This window comes from Solanum dulcamara, chromosome 9 (genome assembly GCF_947179165.1).
Source record: "Solanum dulcamara chromosome 9, daSolDulc1.2, whole genome shotgun sequence".
NCBI lineage: Eukaryota > Viridiplantae > Streptophyta > Magnoliopsida > Solanales > Solanaceae > Solanum > Solanum dulcamara.
The window spans coordinates 47,691,840-47,710,888 of NC_077245.1; the positions used below are offsets into that span (position 1 = coordinate 47,691,840).

At 38.0% G+C, this 19,049-nt stretch overlaps 1 protein-coding gene across 2 annotated transcripts in view; it reads right to left on the reverse strand.

Annotated features, from left to right (window-relative positions):
- Positions 1-19,049, reverse strand: part of LOC129902908 (phosphatidylinositol 4-kinase alpha 1) — a 45,806-nt gene that overhangs the window by 16,249 nt on the left and 10,508 nt on the right. For both annotated transcript variants that reach the window (XR_008770167.1, XM_055978354.1), the window contains exons 4-17: positions 16,519-16,689; positions 16,226-16,384; positions 16,006-16,133; positions 15,620-15,926; positions 12,413-12,581; positions 12,053-12,270; positions 8,829-8,987; positions 8,551-8,733; positions 7,635-8,129; positions 7,158-7,517; positions 6,184-6,398; positions 5,740-5,920; positions 5,362-5,495; positions 5,117-5,267 (exon numbers count right to left, since the gene is read on the reverse strand). Coding sequence is in view for 1 of the 2 variants with exons in the window: in XM_055978354.1 (XP_055834329.1) it covers positions 5,117-5,267; positions 5,362-5,495; positions 5,740-5,920; positions 6,184-6,398; positions 7,158-7,517; positions 7,635-8,129; positions 8,551-8,733; positions 8,829-8,987; positions 12,053-12,270; positions 12,413-12,581; positions 15,620-15,926; positions 16,006-16,133; positions 16,226-16,384; positions 16,519-16,689 (3,030 nt within the window). In the remaining variant the exon portion in view is untranslated. The remainder of the gene's footprint in view (positions 1-5,116; positions 5,268-5,361; positions 5,496-5,739; positions 5,921-6,183; positions 6,399-7,157; positions 7,518-7,634; positions 8,130-8,550; positions 8,734-8,828; positions 8,988-12,052; positions 12,271-12,412; positions 12,582-15,619; positions 15,927-16,005; positions 16,134-16,225; positions 16,385-16,518; positions 16,690-19,049) is intronic.

The following is a 19,049-nucleotide window of genomic DNA, read 5'->3' on the forward strand; positions in this document are numbered from 1 at the left end:
TGCAATACAGAGAAATAAAGACAACAAACAACAACATACCCAGTGTAGTCCCACAAAGTAAGGTCTAGGAAGGGTAAGTGTACACAGACCTTACCCCTATCTCAGAGGTAGAGAGGTTGTTTCCGATAGATCATCGGCTTAAGGAAAAATAGTCCAAAGCAGTCCCAAAAAGGAGCAACGGAAGTACAAGAAACAACAGACAATAAGAAAAAACAACCGATAGTAATAGAACAGAAACTACAACAAAACAATACGATAATCGTGGTACAAGAAACATTAGGTAGTACTAGAAGACAAGAAACTACAAGAACAATACAACAATTACTAATATGAACGGACAGTAAGACAACGCACTGCTACCTACTAACAAGCAGGTAGCAACTTCAAAATAAATAAACATATATTCTCAGGAGAATCATTCATCCAACAGTTCTTTTGCTTATCAAACATGTAAAACAGTCCTCGCAATAATCTGTATATTTTGTTTTAAATCTCTGAAGAGGTTTGACTTTGACTTTGGCTTTGACAATTTGAAATGGAAGCTAAGGCAAAGACGGCCACTAGAACCAATAGAGAGAATTCAGGGAAAAGTTTGGTAAAGTCAAAGTATACCGTTGGAAGTAACATGTTTTCTGATTTGAAATCAGCCCAAAGAATATATTCAGACGAGGCTAAATTTAGAATCTTTGAAAGAAAGTACCCAAACTGGATCAATACTAAAACAACAAATGAGTTCAGAAAAGGTGGATGCAGAAAGCACAGCAGGACATATCTTCAAGCATGTTAGAAAATTGTGGATGGATTAAGTGAATTGAAGAAGAATCGATTGGTTCTATATTGTACAAGAGAATAGACTTAGAAGTGGTCAAGGTGTCCACATCATAAATTCTTTCATTCAAGGAATTAGTGTTGTTAACTTTGTGGAGACTGCCTATATTAGTAGCTGGATTCTACCCAGCTTTTTTGTTAAGCAAATATTTGCATTAGAAGAAATAAACCCCAAAAAAGGTGTCATCCCTAAATAACATGTAAGCAAATACAAAAGGTAAGCAAAAGGAACTAGCTATTAGTTCAATTTCTTTCCCAATGTTTTTTTTTGACAAGGTAACTAACAGTCTATAATTCATCACATTGGAAGCCAAAATGGAGTGTTAACATCAGTGGATCCAAACCCAAAAACAATAAAATAGGGACAGACCACCCAAGCCCTATATCATCTCATAAGGACCCTAGGATATCTATATCGGACATTGAATCATCTATATACTCTGATTTGCACCAATAACAGAACATAAGAATACAATTCATCTGAATCCTTTGTAAGGAACTACTAGTATCTTCAAAAGTCAAAACACCTAGAATTCCTTTCCTTCCAAATTGTCCACCAAATTGCTTCAGGGAAAATTCTCCATCTATCTTTGTTTGTGCTGCTATTTCCCTCTGAGTTCCAGCTCATCAGTGCATCAGATGTTCTACCTGGCATTGTCTACCTTATACCTCTAAAGCTTGTGAGAAAATTCCATAACTGGTTGATCATCTTGCAATGTAAAAACAGATGGTTGATTGTCTCTAAACTTTGCGCACAAACATAACATCTTGAGCACAAATGAAAATTCCCCTTCTCCTTAGATTCTTCTTAGTTAAAACTGAGTCATTCACAACCAACCAAGTAAAAAAGGCCACTTCATATGGAATTTTTACTGTCCGTATTAATTTCCATGGCAGTAGATTCAGCTGTGATCCCACTTGATTCAGGTCGTTTGTAAGCAGAGCTTACTGTAAAAATGCCTTTACTATGAATACTCCACTTGAATGTATCTTCCCCTAGCTGTACTCAATTGTATTGATCTAATGTCCCATAGAAATCTACCAAAGTGTCTATTTCCCAGTCTTGCATCAGTCTTCTGAAAGTCAAGTTCCATCCCTGTGTGGACCAAACATCATTCCAGGTGGCATCCAGCTGTTGGTTCAAGTTTAAAATATTGGGATATAACTACTTCAAGCTTCCATTTCCCAACCAGTTTCTTCCCAAAACATTATCCTTCTACCATCCTTAACTTTGAAACTGATCTTTTGTGCAAATCCAGGCCAAAAATTCCTGATTGATCTCCACAAAGTAGTTTCATAGGGGCTGGTTACCCCTTTGTCTACCAAAATCCCTCATATTTTGCAATCACTACAGTAGCCTTTGCTCCACCTCTCGTAATCTCCAGAGCCATTTCTTCAGGAGACTTTTGTTTTGATTCCTCAAATTTCTGATTCAAAGACCACCTTGTTTTTTTGGAAAGGTTTAAAGTTTTTCCATTTAGCCAGATGGATACATTTCCTCTCATTGTTTCCTTGCCATAAAAAGGTACTTCTGAGACTATCCAGTCTTTCCTCCACACTACTGGGAAGAGGGAACAAAGACATCAAATAAGTAGGTAGAGCATCTAATACAGAATTAATCATAACCAGCCTTCCTACCAGAGATAAGTACTGAGATTTCCACCTAGCCAGTCTTTTTGACATCTAGCCAAAACACCATTCCAGATGACTTTTGATTTGCTTTTAGCTCCCAGGGGCATTCCTAGGTACACAGTTGGAAAGCACCCCATTTCTCCACTCAAAATATCAGTGTTGTAACCCTGTTAACTCATTTACTGGGAAAATCTGACTTTTCTTCCAATTGATGTGGAGGCCAGAAATTGCTTCAAATAGGATAAGTATAACTCTCAAAGCCTTCATCTGTTCCTCTTTCCCAGTGTTTATTTTCCATTAACTCCTTTCTCATCATTGTTGACCTCGATTTCCAACCATCATAAGTCGAACTCTTGTTTACTGCTTCCCCTCTTTCCTATCTGGTGGGATTCATTGTGTTGGTTCGCAATCTCTTTGCTAATTCCTTCAGCTTGCATCAAGAACCTTACCTTTCTTTATAAGGAGAAAAAGTTCTTACCTTTTCATCCAAGATCCCATGATATGCTTAAGAACTTCATAAATCCTCTAGCTGTCATCATGGTCAGATATTACCTGTTGGACCCTTATTGCAATTTGGTTATCTGATGGATTGAGCAGTTTCATCAAGAACCTGCAATGCACTCTTGGTTATCTGTTCTCCAACAACATACCTAGTGTAATCCCACAAGTAGGGTCTGGAGAGGGTAGGATGTATGCAGACCATACCCTATCTTTTGGGGTAGGGAGGTTGTTTCCGATAAACCCTCGGTTCGGTTATCTGTTCTCTGTGACCAAATTGACTCATTATCCCTTGTTGTCACGCTTCAGCCCCATCACCATATTCATTTCCCCACTCTTTTCCAACATTGAGTCCTCATTTGAGAGTATATGATAAACATCATGGTTTGAACTTAAAGCTTCTTCATGTGTTATGTCTAGGGGTGGCAAAATTAAACCCAACCCATTTAAGTTTGGGTTGGTTATTGACCCGCCCATTGATTAGCTCAACCCATTTCAACCCATTAAAAATTGGGTTGATATGTAACCCGAATTGGCTCATGAGAAATCTTAAAAAAAGGGCAGCCCGGTGCACTAAAGCTCCCGCTATGTGCAGGGTCCGGGGAAGGGCCCGACCACAAGGGTCTATTGTACACAGTCTTACCTTACATTTCTGCCTTAAAAAACTTTTTTTTTTTCAATTTGATATGTTATATATAGCCATAATAAAGAAAAAAATAATTTTATTAGGTACTAAAATAGTTTAAAAGAACAAATAAAACAATTAAGCTTAGTAAAATTTGGGTTGGGTTGAGTCTTGACCCGTTATATAACTCATTACCTAACCCATTTTGACCCAACCCTTTTTAACCCAAACTAATTTGGGTTGGGTTGGGTCATGACCCAATTGTTGTCTTAACCCATTATGACCCGCCCAAACTTGACCCAGCCCGCCCAATTGCCACCCCTAGTTATGTCATGTCCCATGATCCATACAGAGATGGTCTGCTCAATCAAGTTACGGCACCAGGTGCCGGTCTGCCACACCAAAGTTTGGAGTGTGACAGTATAATCCCTTTCTTGCAAAGAATCCCTCTCCAAAACTAATTCAGCTTCTTGTCACCCAGATTCCGGGTCCCCAGTCATGGACATTTCAGCTGTTTTGTGTCGTGAACAACCAAATATTTTTACTGAGGAAAGGTCTGTTCCAAGCAAGGAAGACAAGAGAAAATAGAACTTGGACCAGAGGAAATTTTGAGGTCAGACATTTTTTATTTGTCTAAAATGCAACACAGCTGAATCAATAACTGCAACATTGTCATCATATTGTATTATCATCCCATTGTCACCTCTGAGTTCTTTACAGGTATGCACAATTACAGCGATTCCAAAAGTAAATTATTCAAATTTGATCAACCATTAACGAGTAATCTTAATGTACGCAGATTTGGTTAGGGAGATGCAAAAATAGTACTTCAAGATCTATCAATACTTTGGGTCAACTTCAACTCTAGTCTTATCAAAGCAGAATTCATCAGCTCCTTGCTTTTTTAAAAAGAAGCAAATTGACATAAATGTTTTACAATTTGGCATCTTCTCCATGCTTATACGAATAAAGCTTTACTTATCAGGAGAAACATGATATCAAGGCATAACCAGCAACAATGAGTTGCAAGCACATTCTACAGGAAGCGACTTTCCTCCATCTTTTTGACAAGTACTATATATCTGATTAGATAGTGTTCCCATAGTAAAAAAGCAACTTTAGTCCATTTAAATAACCGTCACCTTCCTTTCGTGTGTAAGAATTTCAATCTTCGCCCAAAAGGAAAAGATAATAATTAGAATAATTCATAAGGGAAATCTTTCTATTTCCTGGTCAGAGACTTCGTTACAAAGAACAGCCACCATATGACTGAAACTAGTTATAAAGCAAAAGTTACTCAAGAATGTTTCTAGTATGATTCACATATGCCCTTAGTTTTAGATGCTTTCACATATGAGTTTCAAGATAATAGACAAAAAATGCAATCTTCGTCATCCTAAAATCAACTTCATATGTCATTTCTGTTTCAAGTATTCTGTATTCTCTCTTAAATTATGTTTCATTTCAGGCACATCCATTCAAGGTTCAATCAAAAAAAATGAAGGAAATAAAAAGTGGGAATGAAAGACATACTTGCACCAACTGAGTCACTTCAGCCTTCAGATGATTATTTGTAGGAAACCTTGCAGCCAGACACAAAGCAACCCGAGGATCCACAGAAAAGGCAGTTCGCGCAAAATCGACCCATTTCTCAGAGTTGATTTTAAGACGTGAAGTGATTTCCCTGATGTTGGAAGAATTATTAATAACAATAATGACAATCACATTATAAGAAATTAAAACAGGGAGAAACACAATAAGCAATCATCATGCATTACTTTACAGTGGGTTGTGCCCAAACATCAAGTCTGTCCGATTCATGCTGGCATAACATCAGAAGCAACTGCTTCCGCTTCTCCCTCCCAACAGCATAGCTCTCCATTTGGCCCCAAACAGGATGGTATTGATCTCTCTGTGACCATCATTAAGTTCAAAAAAGAGCACAAGGACCAGAAAACAATTAATTTACAATTAGAGAACAGAAACTGCCCACGCCAAAAATATATTTTAGGTGCAAAATGTTTCTCAAATGATGAAAGAACAGAAGTTGATTAGAGAACAGAAACTGCCCACGCCAAAAATATATTTTAGGCGTAAAACGTTTCTCAAATGATGAAAGAACAGAAGTTCCAGCGCCTCGTTTATGATTATCTCACCACATCATTCAAAGAGCTTCCATTTTCGAGTGCCCGTCCTCTGGAATCAAGTTGGGGAGTATCTAACTGCTCATTCAAAAGATGATGGACAAACATAGAAACAGACTGCGCCTCACTCAAGGCAAAGTTCTTATTCATGTCATACCACTCAGGTTGGTGAGTAAACCACCCCAACGATGCCCTGCAATTGAACATAACCCAAATGTTCAAATGCATCAGAAAAGTCAAAAAATTATCTAGTCTGATGTAACATATTGAATCTATTGAGATAAACATACAAAAACAAATATAAAAATGTCTTGTGTGCAACTCAATATCGACTAGCAAGCTATAGGTCCGAGATGATGAGCAAGGACCTTCCATTACTTGTTTCCATGCCTGTATTCACAATGTAGAGGGAAACATACTAGTCCAATTAAATGCAAGTCAATAAGTCGACTTTACCGATATATTCTGTCTTCCAGAAGCTGAAGCCCAGCCCTAAGGTTTCGCAAATTACCCTGTGACTTGCATGAGCAAAACTTCAGCCCAAGTAGCATAAAGGTGAAAAATGTGCCAGTGGAAGCTGGGTGGGAAGAAAAATTCCAAGGTAGTTTGGTGGTTCCTTGCAACAGCCGCCCTAAAAGCAAAAGCTGTGGAACACTATCATGTCGAACAACCTGCAAAGACAAGTTTTTCAAGACAAAAGACAGCTACAACTTCAACATTTTTATAAAATACAGTAAGAAAACAAAAGGCTGAAACAATAATAAGGCACAAGATCAATTGAAAGCTTTTAGCAATTTATCCAGAGAACATAAAGGCTGCATTTTTCATAAACACTGAGTGATCTTTGTTTATCTGTAAATGTGGTTTAAACCATGTTCCATAGACAACAATTGACACCCTGGAAAAGGAGTGGCCCAACAAGGCAAGAGCAAAAAACGAAAGCCCTAAAGGAATAGAGAACATCAGCATCTCAACTGTGATCAAGGTAGTAGCAAAGATTATTGTATATCTACCACAGTATCACCATATTCCAACTAAACCAGACACTGCAAGCATTCAACAAACCAAATACTCACCTCGATTACAACACAAACATTTTTATTGCAAGAAATTAGTGTGGAAGGAGACGAACAAGGGGCTTCTCTTGCAAGTGCAAGAGGACACTTGGTAAAAGTTATACAGAGTTGCAGACTAAAGTAAAATGAAATAAGAAAGATTTTAACTTGTACGCCCCTGCTACCTAAGTACCAGAATAAAAGAAAAACAACATATTGACACATTCATCTATTAATTTGCAGAAAGTAATGGGTCGATAACATCATCTCAAACCTAACCATTTTGGGTGGACAATCACCAGCATATGTTTGATTATCTCATGTCATTTATAGGGAACAGCTAAGGGAGTGAAAGCATTAACCCCTGATATTCACCTCAAACCGATCAATGAAAAATCCAAGCCATAGTCTGTGGGCCATAATTTGTTCAACGGGATCCTTCTCAGGCGGTGCTTCCGGCTCCCCGGAAACCAGGTGAGGCCTTAACTTAGAAGCAGGTCCAGAACACCTAACCTCAAATGCAAAAAGCCCTCGCTTTGTGTCGACTGTCCACAACCATGCATCAACAAGCTCAGCCAGTACCAGAGAACACAATTGAGGAGCAGCTGAAACCAACCATGTCCAAATAAATACACCAGTCTCCATGGCATCAGATGTCAATATATAAGCTGGGCACCAGCAAAGAAGACGTAAAAGTTGTGAAAAGCTTTCTACATTTGATTTAGAATCTGAACCCTGTGGACAATAGCAAATTCAGTAACATGAATACAAAAAAACAAAATTGAAGCGGAGAAAAGAGAGTGTCTCATCCCAGCCTAACAAAGCAAAGAATGGTAGAAATCAGATTTTTACCAGATCAGACAGAAGCAAAGCAGTTGCTTGAGAACAAGTTTCATGGAATGATGACTTATCCACTTCTCCCCCTTTTTCTGCAACATTAACAAACTTCTGAAGGAGTCGGACAAACTTTGTAAGTAAAACCTCAGAAAAGGACTCAGTTTTTGGCTGCATATTTTCCATCATATCACCAGGACCCAATGCTGGCAGATCAAGGCTACCAATACTCTCATATAACCTTCTCATTCCAGCAATTTCTCCAGCATGATTGCATTTCGCAGTTGCACTGATCATACCAGTACTGAGCACCTCTAAATTAAATGCCTCTGTCAATTTTAATTTTGCTCCAGATGCTGCAGCTGCTGCAGCCATTACAGCAGGAATATTTGCTGTTCTTGTTCCTGTCCAACAATCATTTTTACCTGTACCAATTTTTATCTCGGATAAGAGAGAAACAACTTCTGCTGTAGGCTGTGATTTTTGCCAAGTGTTTGCTTTACAAAGCTTTTCCTAAAGTACGGAAAGAGAGATTAGCTAATAGTATATGCAATAGAAAATATAATAGGATAAGAAAGAAGGCAAAAGCAAGTAAAACATCACCAAGAACCACACAAATTCAGATCTTTAGGCAAAAAGGTACCTAAATTTTGAACTCTAGTTACCACATAAGCTAACGTACCATCTCCACCAAAATATTTACTCCTATGTAAAGAAGACAATCTTTCACAATTTTATGTACTAGTAATGTTTTTCCAACAGTGTATTTCGTCTACCTGTATCATAGAGGAGAAAGACCCAAATGTTCATTTTGCACTCTAAGCAAAGTACATCAATCCCTTAGCAAGACAATATACACAAGTGAATGATCATACACAAATGAACATACTTGACACATGTAATGAGGAGGAAAAGAGACTGATGAATAACAAACCTGAAGAAGCCCCTGACTAGTACAAGGAGCCTGTGAAAGTGAAACAATTATCCATTCCCGAACAGTCTTTTGGTACAAAGAGCGGATAGTAGCAACACAAGCAGGATCATTGACTACAAAAGAAGGTGGATCATTCTGCACCGAAAGCAACAGTGAATCTAGACAAGAAGAATTCCACAAAATCTGCAAGCCAATAAATCATTCAAACGTTAGCATCAAGCAATGGCAAGATGCATAGGTGACAAACTTGACACTTCATACAAGCAGTGAAACGCCACCTGAGGAAAGCGATCTCTTAATTGATTCAACAAGTTAACTGAGATATCTCGTATATGCTCATCCCTTTGAGACAAATTCTTTACAAGAAAACTGGCATGAGTGGACAATGTAGATTCCCTGTACTCTGCTTCAGGTCCAGTCTCAGACATCCGATCCTCCTGCAGCAAGTTATTGGGATCATATGACCTTTATGTAAAAGAAAACAAATAGGCGAGAAATGGAAAGGGAAATGCAAAAGAAGAGGATCAGCAACTTATGTTTGTCTCAAAAACTATCATCTCCATTGGCTTTTCCATCAATTAAAAAAACTCACTAAGAAGGTAAATGATATAGTTGTTGATTTCCAACTGTGACTATATTTGTCCATGACAGTTTCAAAAATTTTGTCTACAGCTTAAAGAAATGTTAAAATGCTTTAAGTGAGTACAGACACACAATTGCATCATGCACAAAGGAAGCCCCCTATCCCTATTTTCTACAATGAACCTCCTCACAATCCTCTGAAGAGGACTGACAGAGGCCACGTCGTTTTTTTATGAAGAGATTTCATTGATGACATTAAGAAGATGCAAAAAAGTAAAAAAGTTATTACAAAAGGCAGAGGGTGTCAGCTCCAATACATAACAGGCTATGTTAAGATCACAGAGCTAACAAAGTCTAAAAAATTATCAGGGAAATTTACAGAAGATTGGTTAATCCAACTAAAATGACACAAGAGACACCTAGCCTTAAGGGAGTGATTTGGAGTTGATATTCCATTAAAGCATCTGTGATTCCTTTCTGTTCAAACACACCCAAAAATACAAGAGGGATCATCTTCCAGATTCTTTGGCCGACACCACCAACCATCACCAACACCATCGCCAACCACCCCACATTCTTCGGCCGCCACCACCAACTGTCAACGACTAACATCAACCAACTCCACCATCACAACTATCACCACCACCATTACGAGCCACTAGCAACAACCATCACCACCACCACCACTACAAACCATCTCTACCTTCACTAGTGAACATAATTGCTTTTTATCAAATAATGATTTTATTATATTAAATTTATATATTTTTCATATTTAATTATCTTTTATTTGAATTGTATATTTATGTATAAAAAATACATAAATTATTCACATTTAATGTTGAAAAATAAACTGCACCAGTGACTTTGAGCTCCATGATCTGCCCTTACTATCTCCCCAGGTACTCCTCCTTACCATATTTCCCTAGCCACTTCACTAACATACATTACTGGGAGTTGCCAGATCTCTAATGCCTAGATTGCATAGGGATTTTGGTTGACTTTGGGTCATTTGACCACGTGAAACCCCTTGTTGTTACCTTCCCAAAAAAGACTCGCTTGATCTTGTCTAATTGTTTCTGCACCTTATTGGGATGGAGAAGAGTGAAAAAAGAGTAGGTGGGCATATTGTCCAGGAATCCATCATTAATATGTGTAAGAGCCAGTTTGGATTAGCTTTTAGCTTTTGACTTATAAGCCAAAAGCCATAAGTTAGAAATCCTAACTTATGGCTTTTGGCTTATTTTTATTATTTTAGCTTAAAACCAAGTGCTTATAAGCACTTTTTAAATTTACCCAAACACTCCAAAAGTGCATAAAAGTTATTTTGGCTTAAAAGGACTTAAAATAAGCCAATCCAAACAGGCTCTAAGTCTACCTCCCATGGGGAGATACTGTATTTGCCAAGAAGCAAGCCTTTTTCAAACTCCTTAATTATACCATTCCAGATTCCAGTTGACTTGTATTTAGCACCAAGAGGGAGCTCGGATAGGGAAGAACCAATACTGCAACATAATATTCCTGCCAACTCATTCAAATTAAGGACATCATTAACTAGGTAGATGACACTCTTGAGCAAGTAGATGTGTAATCTTGACAAAGTTTCAAAAATGTGGAGGGTAAGGTATTGTGTTCCCAGAGTTGCAGCCTCATCAATACCCCTTATCCAATGCATCTTTTTAGCTTTAGCAACTATTTTGCTAAGGCCAACTATAGCCAAAATAATGAGTAAAAGAGAAGGGATCACCTTGCCTGAGACCTTTTGTGGTGCAAGAAACCCCCACTGGACACTGGATAGTTGATTAAAATGGAGTATTTCACAGTGGAAAAAATGAACTTTATCCACTACATCCACCCTTCAACAAATTATATTTTCCTTAGCATGTGAATGAAATAGGATCAGTTTACTTGACCATAAGTTTTTTCAACGTCCAACTTGCAAATAATACCCACCCACCCCACTTTTCAGTTTCCAATCAAGAACCTCATCTCGATGGTTTTGCCTATTCTTGATGAGAGCATATTAATTACTGGAAATCAGCATCCCAATTACTTTCATGAATTTCTCTGCTAAATGTTAGGCATAAACCATATATTCACTACCAATGAGACTAACTGGTCTGAAGTCTCAGTTTAATGGCACTTTTCTTTTAATCAATGCTATGAATAAGACATTGCAGGATCTGACCATAGTATGTCAAGTGGAAATGATCAAGGGCTCCCATAATATCAGCTTTAATAATCTCCAAGCTTTCTGAAAAAGGGCTATTGTAAAATCATTTACAATCATCTGTTATAGGATTGGATAATCAGCAGTTTTTGTCTGAATTCATTAAAAAAAAAGAAGAGAAAACAACAATGAAAATAAACATACTATATGGGGAATTGGTAATTTTGCAAACATGAAGAGGGGCATAAGTATTTGGAAGACAGGATTTTGAAGCTACCAAAATTCATAAGAGGGAAGGCAGAGTTGTAAAAAATCCCTATGGAGACACAGATAGCAGAGGATATCCAGCAGACAAGGTACAAATACAAGTTGTAAACAAAGCTGAATACAAAACTTACATAAGTTGAAATATTAACATAAATGTATAAAAAGCTGAAAAACTGAACTTTATAGCATATAAGTTAAATGTTAAGTACAAATACCTATTATATTCTCAAAATGTAGACAGTTCTATTGTTTTTTTATAGGTCATGCAATGCATTTCGTACTCAACAATATTTTTCATTTGGTTTTATAAATTATCTGTGATAAATTCGTGCATTCTGTTTCTTTTAATTTACTTCCACGTCTGGTATCCTTCTATCACATTATCTAGTAACCTTTATCCAAGAAATATCAAAATTTCAGAAAAAATGAACTAGTCTGCCAATCTTTCATTTATGAATACACAGTTGGAGAAAGTTAAAATACCAGCCATGCTACTGCTGTTTCAAAAGCCCTGTGAACAATTGCTGTCAAGCATTGAGAGACAGCTTGCGTAAGGCCAGGACTTTTCAAATATTCGAAGGCACAGCTGAAGGCACTTCTAGAAGCTGTAGAACTAGGGCCCACATTGAGGATCCCACCGTTACTACTAAATCGTATGATCTCCAGAAATGCTACTGCAAGTAGATAAGTTGACTTGACACCTGTATGGGCCAAAGAAAAATATCTCTTGAGGCCTAGAAACATCTCAATCATCATTTGTACCCCAAGCAACAAATATCTCCATAACAACTAAAATCATTAAGAAGATTTCCTTCTCAAACTGAACACGAGAAAAGAACAAACCTGAAATTGTGCTCATTGCTGAAACTTCCATGCGTCCTCCTAAAGCAGCACAAAGAGCAGTCCTTTGGCTAATGGCAGCTTTCTCATTGCCACTACCACGCCGACTACCTGGGTTATGAAGAGCATTAAGTTCCAACTCATCTTCAAGCCATTTCACGGAGCTCACAACCTGGTAAACAGCACGTCTTAGACCCTTGTATAAAATGTTCAGTTAAATGTATTAAATTATTTCATGAAACAAGAAATATTACTCACACACTAATGGACCTGTTAATATTGAAGTTATGACTTATGAGTAGGATAAACCATACTCTCTTGATATAGATAGCAAGAACAACTCAAATAATCATTCTAGTCTCTTTCTTCTCCACTTTTCACCCCACCCTTTTCAGATTACTGAGACCAAGGAGAATATCAACATGTGGGATAAATATGTACCATCAGAGATGCGATACTCATAATTTGATTTGGAAGTTAAAATGCACCAATAGTTCAGTTTTTGCCAGTCGGTCAACACGACCAAAAACAAATAAATCCAACCTGCTTACTGCTTATGTCACCCGGTGTTTAGGACGGCGAAGGGCGACAAAAGGTGTGCGGCGAGGCGAGCGGAGAGGCACTCACCTTTTTGATGTACGGCCAATTAATACCAAAAAATTAAAATATTTAATTGCATATATAAATAATCATAATCTCAATAGTAACAACATATTAGCAAAGATTTCAATTCAGAAACTGAAAATAGATAGTAAATACTAAAAGTTTAGAACTTGAATGAGAAAAAAAGGGAACAAAAGTCAAAACAATGAGGAAAAAAGAGGTAGAAGCAACTCTGAAAGCTGGAGAAGAAGAAGGAAAAAGAAACAGAGGAAGATCTGAAGAAGAAAAGAAGAAGTATATATAAGTTGGAGTTTGGAGTCACCAGAAAAGTCTAGCTAGTCGACGGAGAAGTCTAGTCGAGTCGACTAGTTGGAGTGTCAATCGCAGTCCAAGAGCGCAATTGTGCAAGTTTGGGGGGAAAAAACCCTAAAATTCCCTTTTAACTTTTAAAATCCTAAATTGGCCGCCTTTTTTTAAGAAAATACAAAAGGGGACGCCTTTCTTGCCTTTGTCACCTCTCACCATTGTCGCCATGGCGTCGCCTTTTGAAGATCGCCTCGCCACAAAGCTAATAGGCGATGAAGGGTCGCCTCGCCTCTCGCCATTGGTGACGAGGCGATCGTCTTTCACAACACCAAATTCTGATTTCGGGCAAGTTGATCAATGCAGTAGGCAATGCAAGCCCAACGAATTATTCAAGCAAAAGAACAGTTATACCTTTTGTGAGAAACACTAAACATGAATATGTCTTGTGGCTTTCCATTCTTTAAGAATTACATCATCTTCACTATATTGTTCTATACTTCACCATTTAGGAACTCTAATTCAGAGTGAAACCTACTAACATAAGCATGACTAGCATGAGAACCCCGGCAATATTTTACATCAAACAAAAGAGAAAGCCATATTGATAACTTTCATTACGAGAACTTCAAGAACATAATTCACAAGGCATGCTCATATAAAACTTCATTTTACAATTTAGGTTTTTTTTCTAAGAAAGTAGCAACATTTATAAAATTAGACGTGCTAGAGTGAAGGATGCAAAAAAATATGAGGATTAGAAAAGTATGTGGCAAACCCAGATGTTATCCGTATAGAAGTTTGGAAGTGTCTCGAGAAAGCTGGATTACCAAGACTAACAAAGCTATTCAATGTTATATTAAGAAGTGAAAAGATGTCAAACAATTAGACAGAGTACCTTGGTTATGAATAACAAACAAACGAAATAGTAAAAGATGTGTGAGCTATCTTGGCATAAACTACAACAACAACAACAACAACCCAGTGAAATCCCACAACGTGGGGTCTGGGGAGGGTAGAGTGTACGCAGACCTTACTCCTACCAAGGTAGGACGGCTGTTTCCGAGAGACCCTCGGCTCAAAAAAGGCATAAAAGGGGGTCAGATAAGGTTAAGAAATTCCAAGCGCTATAGGAAAATAAATAACGAAGGCATCACAGATAAAATAGAGTAATCAAAAGTACTGAAAGCAATAAATAGTAACAGAAATAGCAGAAATGAGAGTACAAGAAATTGTAATGTGCTAGTGCGCCTATGAATAGGGAAGAATAACGAGACTATGTACTAGCCTTCTACCCTAATGTGGGTCCTCCACAGCCTCCTATCTAAGGTCATGTCCTCGGTAAGCTGTAACTGAGCCATGTCCTGTCTAATCACCTCTCCCCAATACTTCTTCGGCCTACCCCTACCTCTTCTGTAACCATCCATGGCCAACCTCTCACACCTCCTCACTGGGTCATCTGTGTCTCTCCTCTTCACATGCCCAAACCATCTCAGTCGCATTTCCCGCATCTTGTCTTCCACCGAGGCCACTCCTACCTTGTCCCGAATAGCCTCATTTCTAATCCTGTCGCTCCTGGTGTGACCACACATCCATCTCAACATTCTCATCTCGGCAACTTTCATCTTTTGAATGTGAGAGATCTTAACTGACCAACACTCTGCCCCATATAACATAGCCGGTCTAACCACCACTTTGTAGAACTTGCCCTTAAGTTGTGGTGGCACCTTCTTGTCGCATAACACTCCGGAAGCGAGCCTCCATTTCATCCACGCTGCCCCAATACGATGTGTGACATAAACTATGGGTCATAAAAAGATCGATGGAGTGTATACTTAGAAAACCTTTAATTTGCCTAAATTAGAAATTTTATTTATCAATATTGGAACGAAATGATCTGAAAATAGAAAAATGGACATAGAGGATTAAATAGACGACCTCAACTAGCTTTGAATTGATGGTGTTCACAGTGTTCTGATGTAGCCTTTTTTTCAAAATGAACCTCTTCTTAATCAAGGAAGACAGAGTAAAAAAGCAAAACATTAAAGCTATATGAGCAAGAGGGAATTAATAGAAAAACCGCTAAACTACTAAGTTGGTAAAATTTTACTAAGTTGCACACATGACATAAGAATGCACCAATAGGTGCAACATCTTAAACATGTTTCCGGCTTGTTTCTCAAGATTGACCTACAATAGTTGCAACAAGGTGCAGCAATTTCAACATAAGAACCAAGCATTCTAGGAGAAGATGATCACAAACTTTGCTCAGAGGCAGAACTTCTAAATCAAAACTAAACTTACTAGTGGTGGGGTTCCTTGAGAAATGCGTTGGACGGCGGAGGACCAATCAGCACTCCACATGTATGGACCACTCACTGCTTGAAGTGCAATTGCTCCCATGCTGCCAACACTGTTTAGAGTAGTTGATACTGATTTTGTCATGGCATGATGGCTCTGTAATGGAGGAGCTAACCCAAAGAGAGCAATATAGAACCACAAGTTTCGAAACAACTTCAAGAGTGAAGGGTCAACATCTACAGTAGGATCAAAATCTGAACATATCTCAGCCACAGCAGGAAGGAGAGGCCCAAGAAAATCAGCTCCACTCCTGCAAAATACATTGTCACTGAGTTTCTCCAGAAACAGTCCAGTAAAGTATATTCTCAGCCAATATTAGGAAGACCTACTTTCCACTTTTTGACTCTGCAGCCAAGCCCACATCTGAGCACAGGGATAGCAAGCGCTGACGGTAGTCTGTACGCAACTTAGGAGTAGTCAAGTGTCTGGCAATCAGAAGAAATCCTGCCGGAAGTGTCTAGAATGTGATTGAACATGTGAGCAGTAGACCAATAACAGATTATCAGAGACAAGTAATAATATAATATGATAAAAGCATCATGTGCACACCTCAACGCGTTCTGTTGTGGCCTCTGGAGCTGCAGTGTTACTTTCAGCTGAGCCAACAGCAGCAAGCTTACTTAAGTAACTCCTTGTCATCAGAACAACAGCTTCACGATAGGACTTCTCAAAACCTAAACTTGCCATACGAGCAACAGCGTCAAGAAGCTGCAGCAACTCAACAAAAACAGTGTCTCAGAAATAGTTCAATAGCTCAGTTCGGAGAAATGGCTTTCAAAACTTGAAAAATTGAAGCAGAGATACAAGTGCACTATGTTTGTGATGAAAAGAGAACTTCATACTCGGAGTCGCAATAAGCCTGGTATCGATGCATCACGCTCCTCTAAGCTTTCAATGAATTTCGGCAATATCATATCCACAACTTCAGGCCTCTTAACTGAAGAATTTAGATCAGCTAGTAACCTTATAACATTTAACTGCAGGGAAGGAACTGTGTGGTTCTCTCTCTCTACCTGGAAATGTGAGCATTTGCAGATAACATAAAAAAAAAGGAGATAATAAATAAACACTAGAAGCATTAAGCAATATGTCCCCAAGAAAGACAAAAATACATATAAGCCACTTAGGTGGCTGTGACCATATTCTACGAGATTCCCCCACTTTGGTTTGTAGAGATATTTCATGAATATAAAGCATTTGAAAAAGAGGTGAAATTGAGCAAATATTTTTAGATTGTTAAGGGAATAAATATATAAGCATCTGCTTTGTCACAGGCCAACCAGAAAGATGCTTGTCTACTGGCACAAGCATGCATTTGCGCATCAAGCTGTGGATTTCAAACCTCTACTTGCAGAAACTTAAATATTCCAAACCTGTACTTGAGTCATAGGTTTTGCAACCCTAAAGCTGGATAAGAACTAAAACTTTAACTAAATGGATGCATATAAGCTATTGAAGTATTAGATTCCATTACTTATCATCTAAAGAGATTCAAGAAAAAGAGCAAAAGACTTTCTCAAGTCAAAGGAAAACTAACTTCGATTTTTTTTCTTGATAAGTACACTAAGATCTCATTTGTTTTAGACTAAGATGTTCGAATCCGCACATATCTGACTATTACAAGCTACATTAAGATTTAGGTGTTTGAATCTGAATGCACATCTGAATATTAAGATCCAAACACTAAATAATTAAGACATGTTTTTCAATATCTGAATGTATAAAGTTGTATATATTCAAAAATTAATTAAAAAAAATTAATAAAATACTAAATAAATCTTCTAATATATTAAAAAATATTTTTAAAAAAATTATATAGTAGGTGGTGGTGGTGGTGATGGCTGGTGTGATGGTTGTGGATGTCGATTGGGGATGGTCTTGGTGATGGTGGTGGTTGCGGGTAGTACCTAGTGGTGATGGTGGCTAATACAATGTTGTTAAAGGCGTGCTTAAGCCCTAAAGCAAGGAACCTAACATGTTGAGTGTTTTTCGCTTTATGGGTATTGTAGCGCCGTCATCAAGTCTCTAAAAAGCATGCTTTTTTTTCCAATGAGTGCAATCCTGAAGATGTGAACAATTAAAATTTCACTTTATCATATAAAAATTTCTTTGTTCTGTATATTTGTTATTCATGCTTATGATTATTAATCTTGGACTATACATACATGCACTTTTTCTTCATTTACACCTTTTTCATTAAAGCACACGCTTTATTTGCGCTTGCAACACCCAAGGACCTTAGAGCCTTTTTGTGTTTTTTGCTTTTGATAACACTGGGCTACCCGTAATGGTTGATGGTGGTAGTTGGTGGTGGTGATTGACAATTGTGGTGGATAAGGTAATAAGCCATGGTGGTGGTGAACGATGACAACGATAATAGTGGTGACTGATGGTGGTGATTGGTGTGATAATGGTGTGTTATCACTCCTTAGTCTCCCAATGATTAACATTAGTAATTACTTCTTGTAATAATTTCTTTCTAGTAGTTATTTGCAGTTTCTCATTCTAGTAGTAGTTTGCAGTTTCTCATTCCAGTAATGTTAGGAAGTCATGTCCGAGTTTTCTAGGGGTAGATATGTTGTAAGTACTGTATTTAAAACTCTCAGTTTAGTGAATGAAATCTAAGCAGAAAATTATCTAGTTTTTGAGTACTTTAACTCAAGAGATTGCAGGTTCTCTTTTAATGAACCAGCACCATAGGTTGCAGGTTCTCTTTTAATGAACCAGCACCATAGGTCGAAAAAAGAAAACCTCTTTCCAGACTCCTAATACACTCTACATTAACTCCAATTTTGTCTTATAACGTCCCATAACTAGATCCATAACAGGGGACCGTAACAACTTGGTATCAAAGCCGGGAGTTACGGGAGATCAAATTCAACATCAACTAGCACAATTGGTGAACTTGTTCCAAGAAGAACGTGCAGCCAATTTAGCCAAACAGGGTGCAACAAATGCTCGCGTGGATGCACTCAAAAAGAATTTAGCAAATTCGAAGATCGATTCTGATTTAACTGAACATACCAGTCAGAATCGAGATTGGAAGGGTAAAACTAGAGTGGCCGGAGGGTCAGGATCACAAGCTGGAGGAAGTTTCATCATTCCTCGACATACAAAGTTGGATTTCCCACGATTTAACGGCCAAGAGGACCCTTTGGGATGGTTGAACAGATGTGAACACTTCTTTCGACACCAACAAACTCCGGAAGAAAAAAAGGTTGGACTTGCTGCTTTTCATTTGGAGGGCAATGCACAACTTTGGTTTCTTCAACTAGAGATAATATGCCTCAGCTGTCTTGGGATGAATTCAAACATCATGTAACTTCGTTTTGGGCCATGAATCAGAAGCCAGAAATTGGGAGAATTGGCTAAG